At 41.1% G+C, this 18316-nt stretch overlaps 2 protein-coding genes across 3 annotated transcripts in view; one reads left to right on the top strand and one right to left on the bottom strand.

Annotated features, from left to right (window-relative positions):
* Positions 1-4392: 4392 nt before the first annotated feature.
* dhrs7b (dehydrogenase/reductase (SDR family) member 7B) lies at positions 4393-8564 on the top strand. Its single transcript, XM_005940777.3, has 7 exons — positions 4393-4540; positions 5035-5209; positions 6661-6779; positions 6897-7107; positions 7282-7374; positions 7473-7625; positions 8041-8564. The coding sequence occupies exons 2-7, from the start codon at positions 5056-5058 to the stop codon at positions 8244-8246; spliced, it is 936 nt and encodes a 311-aa protein (XP_005940839.1). The 5' UTR covers positions 4393-4540; positions 5035-5055; the 3' UTR covers positions 8247-8564.
* A 458-nt stretch (positions 8565-9022) lies between these two features.
* cramp1 (cramped chromatin regulator homolog 1) overlaps positions 9023-18316 on the bottom strand; it is a 15739-nt gene continuing 6445 nt past the window's right edge. For both annotated transcript variants that reach the window (XM_005940775.3, XM_005940774.3), the window contains exons 9-20: positions 17622-17703; positions 16510-17451; positions 16055-16226; positions 15707-15879; positions 15525-15599; positions 15339-15420; positions 15062-15172; positions 14130-14287; positions 13270-13456; positions 12838-13005; positions 12456-12601; positions 9023-11561 (exon numbers count right to left, since the gene is read on the bottom strand). In XM_005940775.3, coding sequence (XP_005940837.1) covers positions 11448-11561; positions 12456-12601; positions 12838-13005; positions 13270-13456; positions 14130-14287; positions 15062-15172; positions 15339-15420; positions 15525-15599; positions 15707-15879; positions 16055-16226; positions 16510-17451; positions 17622-17703 — 2410 coding nt within the window. In that variant the 3' untranslated portion in view covers positions 9023-11447. The remainder of the gene's footprint in view (positions 11562-12455; positions 12602-12837; positions 13006-13269; positions 13457-14129; positions 14288-15061; positions 15173-15338; positions 15421-15524; positions 15600-15706; positions 15880-16054; positions 16227-16509; positions 17452-17621; positions 17704-18316) is intronic.

The following is an 18316-nucleotide window of genomic DNA, read 5'->3' on the forward strand; positions in this document are numbered from 1 at the left end:
AGCCTAAAGTACAAGCATGACATCCATTTACCTGCCTTTTGCAGCGGACAAACATTTCCACAGAGGGCGTTGGCATGTTTCAATTAGCGATCCAATTTTGCACCAATTTAGTACGTCAAAACTCAGTTCATCAGTCTTTGTAGTGAAATTATGTCTTTAAACTCCAATAGCTTCACCGTTTTCCTTTACGGCTTAAACAATATTATCACTCACCAGCTTTGACGAACGAGTGACATGTTGATCCAGGCCTCAACATCAAATCCGTCTGGATTACTCACCAGACGATCCAATAACTTTTATTCGAGTTCGACGGTGATCCTTGAAATCCTTATATCCATTAATGAAGGATTATTCCTTTGTCCACGGGAAGGTTTTTTACTTTTGTAGTGGCAATTCCTTTACTTTTGAAAGATCAAACGTCCCACAACTTAAAGTCCACAAGCCACTGCTGCATTGAGGTAATATTTCGTACGCAGGCAAAAGAAGTCCATTGTCCAAACTTTTAGTTGAGAGTTTTGGTTTATTTATCCATCTTGGCAAGCAATAACAAGATCCTTCCTGCTGCTTCTCCTGCTCTGGTAAAAAACCATAGGCCCACCCCAATGCATGCTGGTCCTATACCAGTCTCTTTATTTATAGAAACAAAATAACAACAAACAAACAAATCATTTAAAACAAAATATTAACCGACAAATAAACCCCAAAATATAAGTAAACTAACAACAAACTTTAACTAATTTCAAAAATAAATAAATAAAGAACAAATAGCTCCAACAATAACAAAAATGTAATGAGTCATAAATCATGTAATACGCAAATCCTTAAGAGCTGACGACAAATCTGTAAAGAAATTCCATTTTGACTTTCATTCTATCGACAATTACTATTGATTGATTTTCATTACAAAAAAGATTTAATAGGTTCCTTTAAATAATAATAATAATAATAATAATAATAATAATAATAATAAAGAAGGAAAGAAGTCAAAAGTTATCTCGATGAATTATCAGATGAGTGCGTCATAAACTTTAACTCACCAAACTAGCAGCATAAATTATGAAACCAGATAAGGTTTTATCAAACTTAATTTAAATCTTTTCTTTCAGCCAATTGGAAACTGTCAATCACATGCTAGCTTTCTAAATTGCCACTCAGCCACCAAAACAAAAATGTTGTAAAAGGGCAGGGAGATGCAGAACTCAAGAGAAAAACTTTATCGCTCTGTTTCTTTTGAAGCTGATATAAAATTGTATCAAAAACTCACACAGACGCAAAAGATTTGGACGTTTTTGGAATTCTAGCAAGTGTGAAATGACTTGCTATTGTTGGGATTTCTGGTTTATATATTGGGGATTTTACCTTGCAATATAAGTCCTTTCATACAACACAATAAAACACAACAGAAATCAGAAGGTTTTTGTGATTTCGATTTTTTTTATTTATTCATTTTTTTCTCTTCTTTTTTTGTCAGGTTAGTACGGTGGCCCTCAGAGGCCAAACAGACTGCAACTTTAGAAAACACCAGCGATAAGAAAAATGCTGTTTTGTTTTTCCTATTTCCGTTGTGTTTTGTGTGCTTTTGCAGCATTTTTCTTACTGCTGGTGTTTTCTTAAGTTGCAGTCCGTTTGGCCTCTCAGGGCCACCGTAGGGTTAGCTAACTGGCTGATGGTGATTCCTTGTACAACACTGTTTGAAATATTAGTTGCAAGAATTTGTGTACAAAGTAAAAATAAATATGGTGAAATAGGACATCCTTGGCGAATAGCACGTTTCAGGTCAAATCTCGGGGTGGAGCCGTTAATCATTTTAATAGAACTATTGCCATTTGTGTATAAGATTTTGACAAAGTCAAATTTTTCCAAAGAGTGGAAAATAAATTGATGTTCAATTGTATCAAAAGCCTTGTTAAAATCCAGGAAGAGAATGAAGCTATTGTCAGGTACCAGATCAGAGTAATCAAGTAAATCCAAAACCAGTCTAATGTTATTAGAAATGTGTCTGTTTCTCATAAGTCGTCCTCAACATCTTGCATTTCCATCCCCTGTTTCTGACTCCCTGCCATCTGTCTTCTCCTTGAAATTCTTCTGTAATGAAACCTGCAATCACCAATGAGTCAGCTGAATGGCTGGCTTATCATTTTAACTGTAACACTGTTCAATCTCAACTTTGCACCTACCGTTTTCATCATTTATGTCACAAGCATTTGTAAGTGCAATTTGTTTGGAGGCACAATCGTCTGATTTTTGTGTGTGTGACAACATTTCTGCATCTCAAGAACGGTTTAGTTTGGACTACTTGCACAATTTTGCGCTTTAAACTGACCTGCAATTTCGTTTGACTAAAAACTTCACAGCAGACATTTGCCCAAATTTCTGGAAGCTTTCTGGGGTGAACACAGCCTCTCATCAGTTTAATATATGAAGTGCCAGATCTTTATTGCATGTCCACATCTCCACTCATGTGACTGAGGCCTGGTATCAGCTTGGCATCCTTTCATCTCTCTAGCCTTTTAGTTAATTGTGCCTTACTAAAAACGTGTACAACAGAGAGCACAATCTGTGATTAGGTATTGAAACAGCTGTTTACTCCCCAGATGTTTGTGTCCTCAAACAAATTCCATTTTGATTTATGTGAATGTATTGTGCAGGTACTTTCTCTGCTTCGCCCTCATTGCTTGCTTTATCTGAGAACATAATCTGCCTTCTTTTAGCTTGGGGTAGGCCTCAGTTTATGTTTTAAATTAAAAAGCTTGAAGACAAAGTGAACTCTGGACAAGCGTGCGGCCTACCTGAAGCCCAGGTGGGCTTCTTGATAATCACATTTTCACACTCATCTCGGGGGAAAACTTCCGTGGTGTTCTGGTGCCAGCCTGTCCCCTCTGTTTTTGTGGGGGTTTTCCCCACATACGAAAATGGCCGCTTCTGCCTGGAGGGAGTTTTTTATTTTTGCTTTGCAGCTGCACAGGATCTGTTTTAAACACTTCTATTTTAGGCAATTTTATAATATTTTAGACGACAGCACATAAAACACTGTTTGCTTGGACTGAAAACTGACTCACAAACAGGTTAGAGGCTCCACCCATAGAAGACCTGCAGGGAAAGATTTAATTAAAGATGCATCAACAACTATAACAAAAAAAGAATCCTATTAGACATGATTTAAAAAAAACCAAACAGTTATAGTCCCTGTTTACAACACCACACAGGTTGGAAACTAATTCTTGCAAAAATAATGCTTTCTACACAATTGCCCCAAGGGATCAATAAACTATTCTGATTCTGAAAGTCCAGATCACAATCCACACAACAGTGTATTCTTGGTATCCTTGGGAAATGTGTTGGATAGGTCTCAAATGTGGCCGGAACTCACATCTACATCAGAAGTCACATGAGATGATAAACCGTACCTTGATTTGATTTATAAATCAGAGTGTTATGGTCAGACGAAGCAAAGATTGACCTGTTTGGCCACAATGACAAGAGGTAAGTTCAGGGCAGTAATGTTGAGTCTTTAAAACTTAGTAACAGTGTTAACCAGGGTGGTAGCATCAATAGCTACAAAAAGCATCTGGTTGAAGTGCAACTTACTAAAGGACATTTAACCAAATATTACTGGGGGTGTATGTATATATTTGGGCCTATATATACTTTTGACCCTGTGTGGATTAGAGAAAATCCAAAATAAAGAAGTCTTTTTTTTTAAAGTTATTAAAGATGTACGCTGTATAATCATCCCTTGAAAAAAACGTTACATTAAAATCGTTTATAATTATATTTATAAAGCACAAATTTTAACTTGCAACAGCCTTAGAGGTACATACGTTTGACCTCGTGTAACCTTGGATTAGAGAAAGTTCAAAACCAGTTCAAACTTGTTTACCTAATTTTTGTTCATTTTAAAGAAATTAAAAATGTGTGCTGTACAATCATTTCACCCAGGACAATTCAAAGAGATCATGAAATTAAAGTCCATAGTGAGTCCCTGTAAACTTCTGACCTCAGCTGTATTTATTCACACTCAGGATGTCTGCACGACTCTGAGTCAACTTCCTGTGTTTGTAATGCAATTTCCATTCTGAACTTCTGAAGAATATGAACCTGACAAATACCCTACATTTTGTAATAAATAATAAAAAATAAAGTAAATTAAAACTAAGAATTTTTAAATAATTAAATAGAAAAACTGAAATGAGATGTAGAGCACACTTCTAATGGATCATGTAGCAATGAAGAAGATAGCAGCTGATTAAATAGGCACTAGTGGTTTAAAAAGACCTCTAAATATAAATGTAAAGCATTAATATAGCAAATTATCAAATTATGAGCTTTACGAGAAATAATAGCTTATTTCCTTATTTGTTAATCATTTGAAAGAGCGCATTTTGTTAAGTGCACACTCCAGATCAGACGGTGGCGCTAAAGCGACCAAAAGCTGTTTTTCTAACCGACAATAAAGACAAAACAGAAGGAAGAAGATCAGCTAAAAGAAGAGGAGACACATTGACACATTACTGCTGCTCTGCTCAGCAGCACGGCTCAGGTGAGACCTGCAAAAAACAGAACTACAAACCAACACTTGTTAGTATTTGCTAGAGATGCTAGCTGTTGTTAGCTTTAGCCTCAGTAGCCGTTATTTTGACACTGCCTGCGCAGAACAAGCTAGTGCTAAACCCAGTGTGTGCATGTGCAAGGTGTTCACCTGGCATACTGAACTGTACTTTTTAACCATGCGAATATTAATGTGCTAAGTGATGCATGTATTTAGTTAACATTTGCTTAATAAGATTGTCCGAAGTCTGGTGATATCAAGTTATTGGTTGTTGCTAGCAGGTGGGGCTTAAGTGGTTAAGAAGATAAAGGAAGGTCCATAACTCCTACTGTTCTTATTACAATGAAATGCCATTTAATTTCCCCCCTTTTTGGCTGTATGTGTGTTTATTATTGTCATGTTGGTAGTTGCATTCAGATGGACTTTAAAGGTACAGTAAGTAATTTCTTATAAGGTATTTGCTGTTTATTTTTTTTTACCTGCAGGTAGCTGGTGATTGCCAAGTAATGGAGCGTGTGATGGGAGGAGGAATGCTACCGGTGGTTTTAACCGGGTTGGGAGTCATATTGTTGTACCGGATACTTGTACGTCTCAGAAAAGGGGCTTCAGTCCAAGGTGCTGTAGTGGTCATAACTGGGGCCAGCTCTGGACTCGGGAAAGGTCAGCCTCCATTCATTCATTTCAGCTTACATGTGCAAACTCACTAAACCATACTGCTTTAGTGCTAGTAGGCTTTTATTTAGATAATGTGCAATCTCATGCTTCAGTGTTGTTGTGCAGATGCCAACATGTAGTTGTAGTTCTTTATCAGATTTGGACATTGTACTGCCCGTTGGTTGTCTCGGACCAGTCTGCGTGCGATCAATGGGAAATTAGGATTTAAACATATATACATATACATGAATCATTTTGTCCCATTTCAGACACCAAACACTCTTTGATAAATTCCTGGTCAGAGAGTGGATTCCTGATTTTTGTAGGAAACCACATTACAAATTTGTCACTTCTATTTTGAACATGAATGCTATTTTTTTACTTTACAAACACATGTTTGTGAGCGAATGCATCTCCTCTGTAAGTGTGCCTGATCTTTTGTTTCTGAGAGTTTCTAGCCCCGAAAGATGTCAGCTTACCTTTAAAAACAGGAAAGATGGATACGGAGTTTTTAACAGGACGTAGACTTCTAAATATTTAATTACTGAAGTCAGAGGTAAAGCCATGTGTTTAGTTTGTGGAGAGCAGATTGCTCCGTTTAAGGATTACAGATTGAATCCCCTTTGTGAGACTAAACAGAGAGAGAAAAGAGCTGGACTGTTGCTAGCAAATCTGCGAAAAGCAACAGGACTTTTCACTAAGCCTCACACATCCAGGGATGGAGCAGGCAAGACCAGCTTTGTGATTTCAAACAAGCCATCCTCTGAGGAGTTTATCAAAGAGTGCTTGGTGGCTGTGGATGACAGTTGTGATGACCCAGCCCTGTTAATGAATTTTTTACATGGGACAACGAAAAGAGTTTAGCAGCCACAGGCTCAGTAAAAGGGACTACCAAAGTTTGTTTGTTTGTAAACAACTTACACCTGTCAAATCTGACAGGGAAAAATGTGGGACTTTTAAAGCAGATGCAAGATAAAGTGACTGAAATGAAGCCAGAAGTAAAATTGCTTTTCCCCCCCCCCGCTGAATCGTACAGCAGAAGGTGTTGTGCAAGTCAGTGAACCATGCTGTTGGTGTTGTAACTAAAACCGTTAACTTCAGTTTGTTGCACTGTTGATTCACTGGATGCACTTGTAGAAACTCAAGACGGACTAGATTCCTGTAGCTGAGCAAGAAAAAAAAATTAAAAATAGCAATAGCACTTATTTTAAAATAAAGTTGTCTTTTAAATTTTGCAAAAATATGGACATTTTGTGCACAATTGTTTTGGGGAATGTTTATTATATCATGATAAAAATGTTAGCAGTTTTCTTCTATGCTTATTTCAGTTTGATAAAGTGCTCCTGGTAAGAATTAAAGAGATACTGAGCAGATTTGAGTTCAGCTTAGTGGTGTGGCTCTCTGCACCCACCCCTGTTTTATGCTCACTAATCTACAACGAGAATTCTGCGTTGTAGAGTGTGCGCGGGTCTTCCACGCTGCAGGTGCACGGCTTGTGCTGTGTGGACGTGACGCAGCTCGCCTGCAGCAGGTGGTCCAAGAACTAACAGCGAGTTCAGCAAACACACAGAAACCAGTATGTATATACACACAAAGGAGTAACACAATAAAGTCTGGTCTGTCTGAACTATAGCTTAGCCTCTAAGGATCCATATGTAAAGAGTCGTTTTGTTTCGCTTTGGTTATCCACCAGATTCACACTCCCTGTACTGTTGTCTTCGACCTGGCTAAAACGGACACGGTGGAGAGAGCTGCAGAAGAGATCCTGAAATGTTACGGACAAGTGGACATCCTCATTAATAATGCTGGAATCAGTTACCGTGGCAATATACTAGAGACTCACATTTCAGTTCAGCGGGATGTTATGGAGACAAATTACTTCGGGCCCGTTGCTCTTACACAAGGTTTGTTTAATCTTGTTGGTTTCAGCGTACGGGATGTTTTCATTTATTTTGGCCTGTGGTTGAAAGAGCCGAGCTAAATGTGAAGTTAATAAGTCATTTATGTAGAGATTTAGGTGAAGATTACCATGAATATGAGTCAGCCCTCTCTCTTTCATTTCTTTCTTCTCTCCACAGCTCTCCTGCCTTCCATGGTTCGCCGGCGCAGCAGCCATATTGTAGTGATTAGCAGCGTCCAGGGGAAGATAGCCATTCCTTACCGGTCAGCCTGTAAGTCGTCTTTGATTAATGCAAACAAACACAACATGAGTTTGCCAGCAGGAGGAGGGTAACTAAAGCAAGACTCTGATTTGTCTCATGCTGGTCAGATGCTGCGTCCAAGCACGCCACCCAGGCCTACTTCGACTGCTTGCGGGCAGAGATGGAGCGCTACGGGATCCCAGTGACTGTGATCAGCCCCGGGTACATCCGAACCAACCTGTCGGTCAACGCTGTCACAGGAGATGGATCCAAGTATGGAGGTGAGGCAGTGAGAGGATGGAACAAAAGAGTACCAGTAGCAAAAGCAGCATTTTTAAGAGTCAGCTGGTAACAGGTGATAAATCTCAGTTATTAAGGTGGTGTTGGAATGTGTGTGGATCTTTGATGCCAGCTGGGATTTTGTGTTTTCTTACTGATTTTTTTGACTACATAAGGAAAAGACTACAAGCCAAATGGATTTTTATAACTAAATAATAAAAGTAAGAAGCAACATAAGCAGAGTAATTTATAAGTTATTGTAGGGTCTTTCTTACCTTACATTAAAAAGCACCTTGAGGCAACTGCTGTTGTGATTTGGTACTATATAAATAAAAGTAATTTGAATTAATTGAAGTAATCTGTACTCTCTTGTATCAATGATGCAACATGTCTCTTGTCTTTGCAACTACCGCTCAGTATTGGACAGAACTACAGCTACGGGCTGGGACCCCAGGGACGTGGCGTGGGAAGTCCTAAAGGCTGTTCGTCAGCAAAGTAAAGACGTGGTTTTGGCAGGCCCTCTGCCCACTGCTGCAGTATACCTCCGCACACTCTGGCCTGCACTTTTCTTCAAGCTCATGTCCTCGCGCGCTCGCAAGGAGCAAAAACCTAAGGATGAGTGATGTTCGAGCTGGTGAGGTCTAGGACCTGAAATAAGCAAGACTTTGGAGGAAATCTGTTTTATAACATCTGGGACAGATCTGGAGTGGGTTTTTGTACTATTCATTGTTTAATGTCTAATTTACATGTTGATATTGTCTGTCATGTCTGAGAAACTTTTACCCTTCCCACCCAAAAACAACAACAAAAAATTGTTGGCAAAAGCCTGCAGTATCACATTTTGCAGGCTGGTGAGAAGAGATGGTTTAATTTGAACTCCATAACTCGGGACTCCTGATGCAAACAGAACAACTTAAATAAACCAAACTGTGGTAAAGGGATCATGTCTGATGTTTTGGCAGAATGTCTACCCACAACTGTGTCACTTACTCTCCTTTAAAATATCTACTGTGGTTACAAAGTCAGCGTTTGCCAACAATTTCTCATTGAAAAATGGTGCAGCACCCGACCTGTTTCTGGGTCATATTTTCCATGCAGTATGCAGAGCACATCACTGAAAATGAGTCACTTCAGCACACGTACGTGCAGTCGAGTTTTTGTTTCCGGCTAATATTCTTTGTCACTTTAAAGTGTCGTCTGGATTGGAGCATGATTGTACTTTTATTGGGAGCAGTGAGGAATTCAGTGTGGAGTCTGCGGATAAACCACTCATCCATCTCTGGAGAAGCTGACAAACCTGTCAGAAACAAGCCCAAGGCCAAAGACCGAACTTTGTACAAGCTTGCATATGAACTGCTGTGTATCCCCCAAACACAGTGAATACAAGAAAACAGGCAGGTTTTTATAACTATCTTTATGCACAGAATAAAACACCTTTTACAAACTGAAAACAGTATTTTTTTTTCCTCCTTTCTTGGATGTCACCTTAAATTAAAACAGAAAAAACACTTGTCTCAGAAATATTAACAATAAATAGTCCAAATAATGATTTACATTATGTTACAAAAGCGCAGTGAATACTGGAATTTCAATTTGTACAAATACATCCTTCAATAGGATTCCTTATTAAGAATCATCTAGTGTGACAAGATCAAGCGTTTCCAAATGTTCACAAACTAACACCACAGGAGCGCTTACATTTGTTAGATCGTCTTACAATCTCGTTTGTGGAATGACAAAGAGGTCTAACAGTTTACACCAAACGGGTTCACACAGCTGCATAGAGATGATGCTGGTTGATCAAATTAAATGTGAAGGCAATGAGTCTGTACTGCATGAAAAATTCAGAGAAACGATGTCTGCTTCTGTAACATGTAAGAGCCACTCTTACTTTAGTCATAGTGTTTTGTTAGCATCCACTAGTCAGAGGAAAGTAATTTGGGGGCATATAATAAAAAAACAAAAATTAAAATAAATGGAGTCAACTATGGCTTTAGTGTTTCATTAAATTAACCGCTCGCTCTTATGGAGTGTATTTCTACTGGGAACTCAATAGTAGCCAGGACATTCATAATTCTAGTTTGTCAAACAAAATGAATGTGTGGCTGCAGACAGCTCATTTGTTTGAACTAATTAGGACAGCAAGAAAGCAACAGAGCTAAGGAAAGTAAATGAGCAACATTGTTATATGTCCTTGTAATCGATGGCGTCGGCAAGAGAGCGCCCACCTGTTGTGTCAGCGTTACTGAAAACGACAGCAAAAGTAAACAAAGACACGCCCTCCTTGCTGTTGATCTGGCAGCTTCAGGTCTGGATAGGTCACCTTTTAAAACAGCGCAAGCCTGAATGTATGTTAACAGACAGGCACGCATCAGAGTGCTGCCGCTCACGCGCATCTTTTTGAGTTGTTCATCTCCCTTCATTAAAACCTTCCTCTGCAATTTACGCTCACATCTACAATACAGGAGGGAAATTCTCCCTATTGCAGCTTGCGAATCAGGAGCTGGGAAAGCGCCGAGTCAAAGGAAACGTTTTAATGTGAACGTTCCTCAAGGCTTTCATTCAGACGCAACAACCATGAAGAACAGTACATTACGCACATTATGCTGTTTGTGACTATAAGCACTGTCAGCACAGACTCTTTAAAACATTCTGATTCAGTCTCCAAATACCACACGTGTGAAGAGGGCTTAAATATCTAAAAGGTATTCCTGTTTATGCAACAAAATCCAATATTTGAACTTGCAACTCTGCACACAAAACTAATGAGAAATGAATGCAACAATAAAATAATTCCAATAACATTTTCAGCATCTGTGGAGCTACCCAAGTGGAGTCAACCAACAAGCTGCCATTTTTTATTTGTATTTGTTTTTGTTTTTTAAATGTGGGTTTGAGAAAAGAAGAACTCTATTCCAAACACGCGTGACTACAACACAATCTGTAACACCTGAACTCATAAGATGAGGAACAAAAAGAAAAGAAAAAAGGAGGCCAACAGGAAAAATGAACTTCTACGCACCACTTTGTTTTGTTCCACTTTTGCTACTGAGCTATGCCAAGCATCTCTTTCTCACCGACATTACTTTTAATAAAAATCACAGTCCAGTGGCTGTTTGCCACCAGGTGATGATCTGAACTGCACATTTTGAGCGGTCAACCTTACAGCCTTTAATACACACGCACACACAGATACATTCATGCACTCACACACCGAGAGCAGGAAGAGACATGAAAGATCGTTGCAGATATTTTGTTCAGATATGGCATAGTATTTTCCTGTACATGAGGTTGTATCTTTGTAAACTCATTTGTTTTATCTAAAGTGTTTGTATTTAAAGGGAATTGTTCCTTAGAGAACAGTTCAGTGAAACCAAAGCAACTCGCTTTTCAACAATGGTCACGGTTGACCACCTATTATTGCACTTTTACAAACAGGCCATGGATGGCTTTGAGGGGGGATGGGGTTGGCCTTTCTCCCCAGTCTTCTTTCTCCAAACTGGGAGAAGACAGAGAGGAAACCTCTCCTCTCCTCACTTACAGTACCTCTTGTCACCAACAACATGATGCTCTAAGTGAGCAAAGTTCTGCCTTGGTCTCTTTTAAGGACCGACCTGCTTATCGACAGGTGTGAGAACCAGACGTGGTAAAAGTTGGGGTAATTTGCAGCTGCTGGCTGCAAATCAGTTTTGAATTTCTAGCAGTAGTCACTGCTTCCAAGTGTGGGCCCAGAAGTTTGTGTCTCTCTCTCCTGGAACTGTGGAAATGCCTGGAACTGGCTGTAGATTAGAGGTACAGATGACCATGGCTTGGTGGAGTCTTCCTCAGGGAGGTGGAATGGAGGGCTCAGTCACGGCGAGCTCCTGAGCCAGATCATTGAAGCGAGCGATGTAGTCTATGCTGCTCTCACTCATCATACAAGCAAGCTGAGAATCCATCTGCAAGCAACACCAAAGAGCTTTCAGACTGACAACAAGGGCAAATCCAAGAAGGAGAAAAAAAACAAACAAAAAAACTAAAAACAAGATTTTTCCAGACATCCCTCGAACAGTTTCATGCTTTAGGTCAAGAGTGCAGGGGGGAAAAAGTTCATCACATCAATATCTGTCAATGAAATTAAATTATTTACTGAAAAAGCAGATGTGTTAGTCCAAACACAGGAGGCAACAGTCACCGGGCTCTATTCACCTCCCAGGCAGGTTTGGGCCCCATCCCAGGAAACAGGTTTAAGCTAACAAGTCTGCGTTTGTTAACCCTGAGATGAATCACTTAACACAATCTGAACTAAACCTGCTCACTGGCAGGTTTTCTTTAACAAACTTAGAGCTTCTCTCTGCCTCATCCCCTCCTGCCACACCTGAACCAGCTAACTGACACTCCCGATTCATTTCTTCATAAAGTCGCTATCAAAGCACGCAAGAGAGCGAGAGAGAGCACTAAAAATGGAAACGTGTTCACAGACTGAGGTATGGTGTCTGAATCTCAGAGTATGACTCAACAAGTTTTTCATTAAAAATCACCTAAAATTTGGTGGATCAGCCCAGAACCTGATCTATCCAAAAGGTACCATGTGGTCCCTAACACAACCGGCTCTAGGTCAGAGTCCACTTGCACAGCAGGACAGATCCAAAAGGGGATAAGAACCACATTTTCAGAGTGGATATAAATGCAGGTTATTTTTAAAATGGGAAGTGATGTTTTTACATTTTAAAGATTAATCAATAACATATAACATGTTGGTTACTGAGATTCAGAGGATTGTGTTGTGTTTGTGGCAAGTGTTGCTTCTCAGTCACAACTTTCTTTCATTTAATCAACAAGCATTTACTTACCTCTGCCACATCAGGAAGGCCACGGGATTGAAAGGAATCATGAGAATTGCAGTCCAGGAGGCTAGGACCGAGTAGAGCTGTGCCGCTGGAGGGGCCAGTGGGGGTTAGGGTGGTCCGTCTGCCCTTATCAGGAGAGACCATGCTGGCTGCAAGGAAAATAAGAGCAAAAGACTGAGTAAATGGCCTTTCATCATACAGCTGTGTTAGGAATATTGGGGATTTTACAAACAAATCTTTGTAAATGTTGACTGCACGTGCTGCTGTATGCAGCATTTTTAGTGGGAAGTAATGATAAAAATACATCCACTTAATATTCTGTCTTTCTTGGCCTAAAATGTAACTTCTGACACACTCTTGAGAAAGGAAGCAAAAAAACTCTTACAAAGGAGGCATCCCAGTGTGGAGTCAGACGAGTCGCTGGGGTACCACTGAGGGTCGTGGCTGGGTGAAGGGATCCAGCCTCTGGATGGGCTGAGCGAGGGAGACGAGGCCAGCAGTTTGGAGCCGTCGCTGTTGCCCAGCTTGGCTGGAGAGAGAGCAGCCTCCTCACCTGCAGTGCAGCAGGCAAACAGAAATGAGACATCAGCGATTAAACTCAGCAGGCTCAGATGTTTAGCCGCTTGGATGTCAACGTGCACTCTTTTCCACAACCTGCAGAGGAATTAATGCTGTGGAGCCACAAAGCTGACCTCAGTGGTAATTACAAAACCTTTCTAACCTACTCTCACTTTCCATTTCACTAAACAAACATCAAGCTTTATTTAGCAGTTTCGTGTCAATATGGCTCGGGTAAGACGTCTGCACGTGCACGCACCGTAATGTGTGGAGTTGATGGCAAGCTCGATGATGGAGTCGCTGATCTGCGTTTGAGGTTCTCCGGGGGTTAGAGCCTCTTCAGGAGGGCCTGGGAGTGAGATATCAAGGAGCGAGGCAACGCTCGGTGGAGAGAGGAGTGAGTCTCCCCCGCCGGTGACTCCAGGAGATGGAGGTGGTACGCCATTCTATGGAAAGAGCGATTTAACTTAGCACATCACATTTTTTTAAACCATTTATTCAAGCATAGCTGACAATTTTCTTTATCAAATGGTGATCAGCTACGACTGGAAAACAAATTAGGTTACGCAGACTCACTGCCTTTAACTAAGCCAAGTGTTCCCTCACAAAGGTCCACTGTGAGCAAGGAAACGCCCTGATGGCGATACAAACAGCTTTATTAATCCCATCAGGGCAAACTGTTTGGAGCAGCTTGTTTTTAAACCGTAACAGACAAATAAACAGGTGATCATGAATATGACAACTGTATGCAAGAATAATGTCTACAAAGAAAATCTATAAAAATTACTAAATCATTTGTGAAGTCTTGTACGACAGATGCACAGTAAAAAGAAAAACATTATGCAAAACCTGGCCTACACCGCACAGATAAACAGAAAATCATTAGAGTGAGCAATAACTTTCATTAAAGTAAGATAAATCAAAAACTGACCGTTTTAAATGTAACACTCCAAGATGGTAATGGGCAATAGCATTTATTCTAATGCTACATGCCAAAGGCAAGGAGGAGACATCAAATGAAGGAGGCTTCTAGTCTGTGTGTGTGTGTGTGTGTGTGTGTGTGTGTGTGTGTGTGTGTGTGTGTGTGTGTGTGTGTGTGTGTGTCTGTCTGTCTCTGACCTCTGGAACATTTTGCTGGTGGAGTTGAGAGTCTGGCTCAGCATCAGCAATGGGAGTGGTGGCGAGAAGAGCGCTGTTATCCACAGTGGAAGAATCGACCTCCCGACAGGGACTGCCTGGGATGATGCCTGCAGACTTAGCTGCCAGGTCAATGGCACCTGAAAGTATTAACAGTTCAGGCAAACGCGAGATTTGTCATATCGCTCCTGATAAGCATCAACAGCAACAGCATGTGAAGAGCAGAGCAGGAAGAAAAAAAAAAACAGATGGTCCAAGGTCTTCTGGAAAAATGTTTTTGCTTCTGTCGTCTGCACAGAAATACTGTCTGCCACTGATCTTGTCAGAGTTCTAGATTTTGACACAGGAATCTTACACAAATACAACTTGGACCTTAAATAGGTTTTTAAGCAATTTTATAAAATATGTCTGTGAAGGTTCTCAGTCATCCAGGTCATCGTAGTCAAAGGAGCTTGCAAAGAAAAGCGTCTGGACTTCTTTAAGTTGCTTGAAGACGTTTTACCTCTCATCCGAGAAGCTTCTTCAGTTCTAAGGTCAAATGGTGGAGAGTCCCAGATTTAAACCTAGTGGGAGTTTCCCCACAGAGGGACAAAAGGACCCCTGATGATCCTCTAATCGCCTGAGCCAAGGTGTGAAACTGGGTGCTTATAAAAGCAAAGTTTCAAAAAGAAGGACAAATTTTTCCCAAGGATCTGGTTGCTGGTGTGGTAGAAGTCCTTTACAGAGGTTAAAAGTAAATAGGATGATTAATATGTAGGTTAATTTAAGCGCTTGTGGTATTTTACAGAAATTCCCAAGTTGTTGACCCCATAAAAACAACAATATGTAATTTTTTTTGCAGTATATTTGGTGTAGAGTTTATCAATATTTCAATAAAACAGAAAAATGTAGTAGATAACAGAAGAAGTCCATACTAGAGAGCTGGCTGGCCCCCGCAGAGCTGGATGTTGCTGGGGTTGTTTTAGTTTGGACAGAGCGAGAGGAAGGAGCTAGTCGGGGATTGATCGGCCGGAAAGATCCAGTTCCTGAAGGAAAAAACAGGAAGTGAGAGAGCAGACAATTACTTGCTGAGAAAGAGAAATCGTTTTTAGCTGTGATTTCATTAATGCATACTATAAAACTACGCCCTAAACATTTCCAGCCTCAGCTGACGACATATTCTATCGTTCTGTCCTGCCATCCGAGGAGTACCTGTGGCAGAGGAGTTGGAGAGGATGGAGAAGGAGCAGACGTGTTGAGGAGTGTCTCCTGTAGTTCTGGGCAGCAGTGTTCGCTGTGAACGAGAAAGAAGTGGCCAAACAAAAACACACTTAGGAAAACCTGCCTTCCACCCAACCAAGCGCAGAACTGATGAATGGATAATGATCCTGCTCTCACCTGAACTACAAGTGGTTTGCGAAGTTGTCTGTTCCGAGGTTTTCGCTGTCTAGAAAGGAAAAGATCTGACTGCATCTGTGAGAAAAAGAAAAGAAAAAAGCACATATTAATGCTCGTTAATACATCAATTATGTCTTTGTACAGTTGGCATAAACAAAAAATGATGCATTATTCTGGCTTACACTGATCGAGTCGAGCTGCTGTCTGAAGGCTAGCTCTGCCTCTTTGTTAGGGGAGAACATTCGGTTGTGCCGTGAGCTGTTGGGTGGCAGCGTGGTGGGTACTGCGAACACGCTGCTTTCTGATTCGCCAACTGCAGTAGAACCCAGCAGAGAGCGGGGAAGGTTGCGCCCACCTGAACAGGATTGAAACAGATGTGGTGCCACATCAGGAAAGGCAGCTATTTGAAGACAACTTCTAAAGAGGAAGCATCGGTGCTGCATAATTACTTCTCGCTGTTTAATAACTACAGCACTGTAAGTACAGAAAAGACTTTATCACAAAAGCCAGCAGGAGAGAGACATAAATACCTCCAGCACTTGGCAGCTGTAACTTGGGCATGCGCAAAGACGCCTGCGGCCGCCCACAGCTGGGGCTACGGGCGCCTGCAACAGGACCCTTCGCCGGAGGTGTGAGGACCTGGTTTTGCTCCTCCTGATAGGTCTTGAGGGGTGATGTGGCTGTGGAGCACAGCTCTGGAGCCTGAAGGAAAAGGCACATGATATGCTCCTATCTCGAAATAGCACTTTCATTGAAAAAGACAAAAAAAAACAAAAACCTGTGGTGTGCATAGTACATAACCAGTAACATGTTTTTCATCAGCTGGCTTTGTACGGAATATAAACTCTTCACACTGCTGCATCTTAAAAATGTTTAATTTTAAGCCTTAATGCCACTGATAATTACACATTTTTCATCTTTTCAACTTGTAATTTAAACAACACACCAGGCCACAATCTTGGAAGACAGAAAAGGGAAAACTTACCAGAGGTTTGGGGTTGACTTCAGTGGAAACCAGCTTGAGTAAGCAGCGCAAAACTCGATTTGTCCTGTCGGGCTTTGGCTGCACTGAGGCTTGTCCCTCTTCTGAGTTGCTGGGTGGAGCTGTGACCGGCTGCCACTCGTACTCCAGCTGCAGCTTGCCTGGCTTCCCAAACATCAGGTACAGCTCGGCCAGGGTGACGTTCTCTGCGTCACGGGCGCTCCAGCCTTCCTCTCTGATTTGCTCAACGACCCGTTCTTTGGTCGCTGGTGGGGAAGCTTGCGACACGGCTTCGTCTGAGCCAGTCACTGAAGGTTTGACTGAAGGAGGCTGATTTGCCTCAGAGGAAGACGCGCTGGTGCTCTGCTCCTCTTTGTACTGCTCAGCGGAGCCATCGGCACCACTACATGACCTGTCCGTGCTTCTGGTCATGGCTAAACCACCACTGACCTCAACGCCAGTGCAGGCCTTTCCTGGATCAGAAGATCCCATCCCATCTCCCTCTTCTCTGACAGTCTGCTGAGAGGAAACTGGGACACAAGGGGACTGAAGTCTCTTCTCCTCTACCTTTGCAGAACTGTCTGCTGATGGATCAGGGTTGGGGGTTTCAGTTCGACGAGCATCACCCGTTATAGTCAGTGAAGCACCAGCAACAGCAGCGCTTCCCCGCCCAGATTTGCTGCCAGTTCGAGGTTGTGGAGCTGCATGGATGCCCAGGATCTGGGCAGCTGGCAACTCCTTGGCATTAGGCCGGCTCTTGCCACTCTCGATCCAATGGACAGTGCAGGAGGCTTTGGAGTGAACCACACGTGCCACCCCAGGCAGTGTAGTCAATGTGCAGCTCTCAGCTGGAAAAAGAAAAAGTTCTTCCTTCCGAGTTATGCTGGGAGAGGCTGTGCTGGTCTGGTTGCCTTCTAAAGCCTCTCTCTCCATGAGACTCTTAAGCTGAGTTTTCAACGTTAAGGACCAGTTTATATTCGACACAAGCTGGTATATGCCCCAGAAAGCAGCATGTTAGAGCAGTACATTTCTAATATGTACACTAGGAATGAAAAACACTCTGAAGAGTTTTGCATACATATTGCACTGTAATGGTTTTTTTTTAAAAAGGATACAATCCGCTGGTCATGATAAGCCCACTTCTGTTTCAGATACTCTATGAGGCTGGAGACTTTCCTGTGGAGCTCCACCACCATCCTGAGAAAACAGAAAAAACATTTGATGTCAACTTTGCAAAATACAACACTACCAGGTCGAATACGTCTGACATAAACCACTTCTACATTTTACACTTAGACTACTGTGGATCAAATTTAATAAACCGAAATAATCCTGTGTGGGAAAAATCAAAACGCCAACTACGTGCTCCAAAAATAACTAAAATAAAACAGAAATTTTCATTAATGTATAGTTTTACTATTTGTTTTGTCACATTTGCAAACAAATGCATACTGACATTGCTGTAATTCAGCCATTTTCACAAAGTCTTTACCCTTCTTCAACCTACCCATGATAAATAACCCTTATTATCATAATAATTAAAAAAAAAAAAACCTAACACTGAAACCAGTAAAAACGAAACTGAACCTCAAAAGAAGCAAACCCAGTCTGAACACTAACTGAAAACTGAACTGAGAACAAAAATTAAAAATGAAAGAAATAGAGTTTAAACTTTGAACAGCATCATGTCTGAGGGTGTTTACACTTTTCAAATTTCACGAGTTAGCTTAAAAAAAACAACAACATATACACACATATTTAATTTGCACAAAAAAAAAAAAAAAAAAAAAAAAAAAAAAAAAAAAAAAAA

Source organism: Haplochromis burtoni, unplaced genomic scaffold, assembly GCF_018398535.1.
Source record: "Haplochromis burtoni strain Fernald_Lab_line unplaced genomic scaffold, NCSU_Asbu1 Contig_294, whole genome shotgun sequence".
NCBI lineage: Eukaryota > Metazoa > Chordata > Actinopteri > Cichliformes > Cichlidae > Haplochromis > Haplochromis burtoni.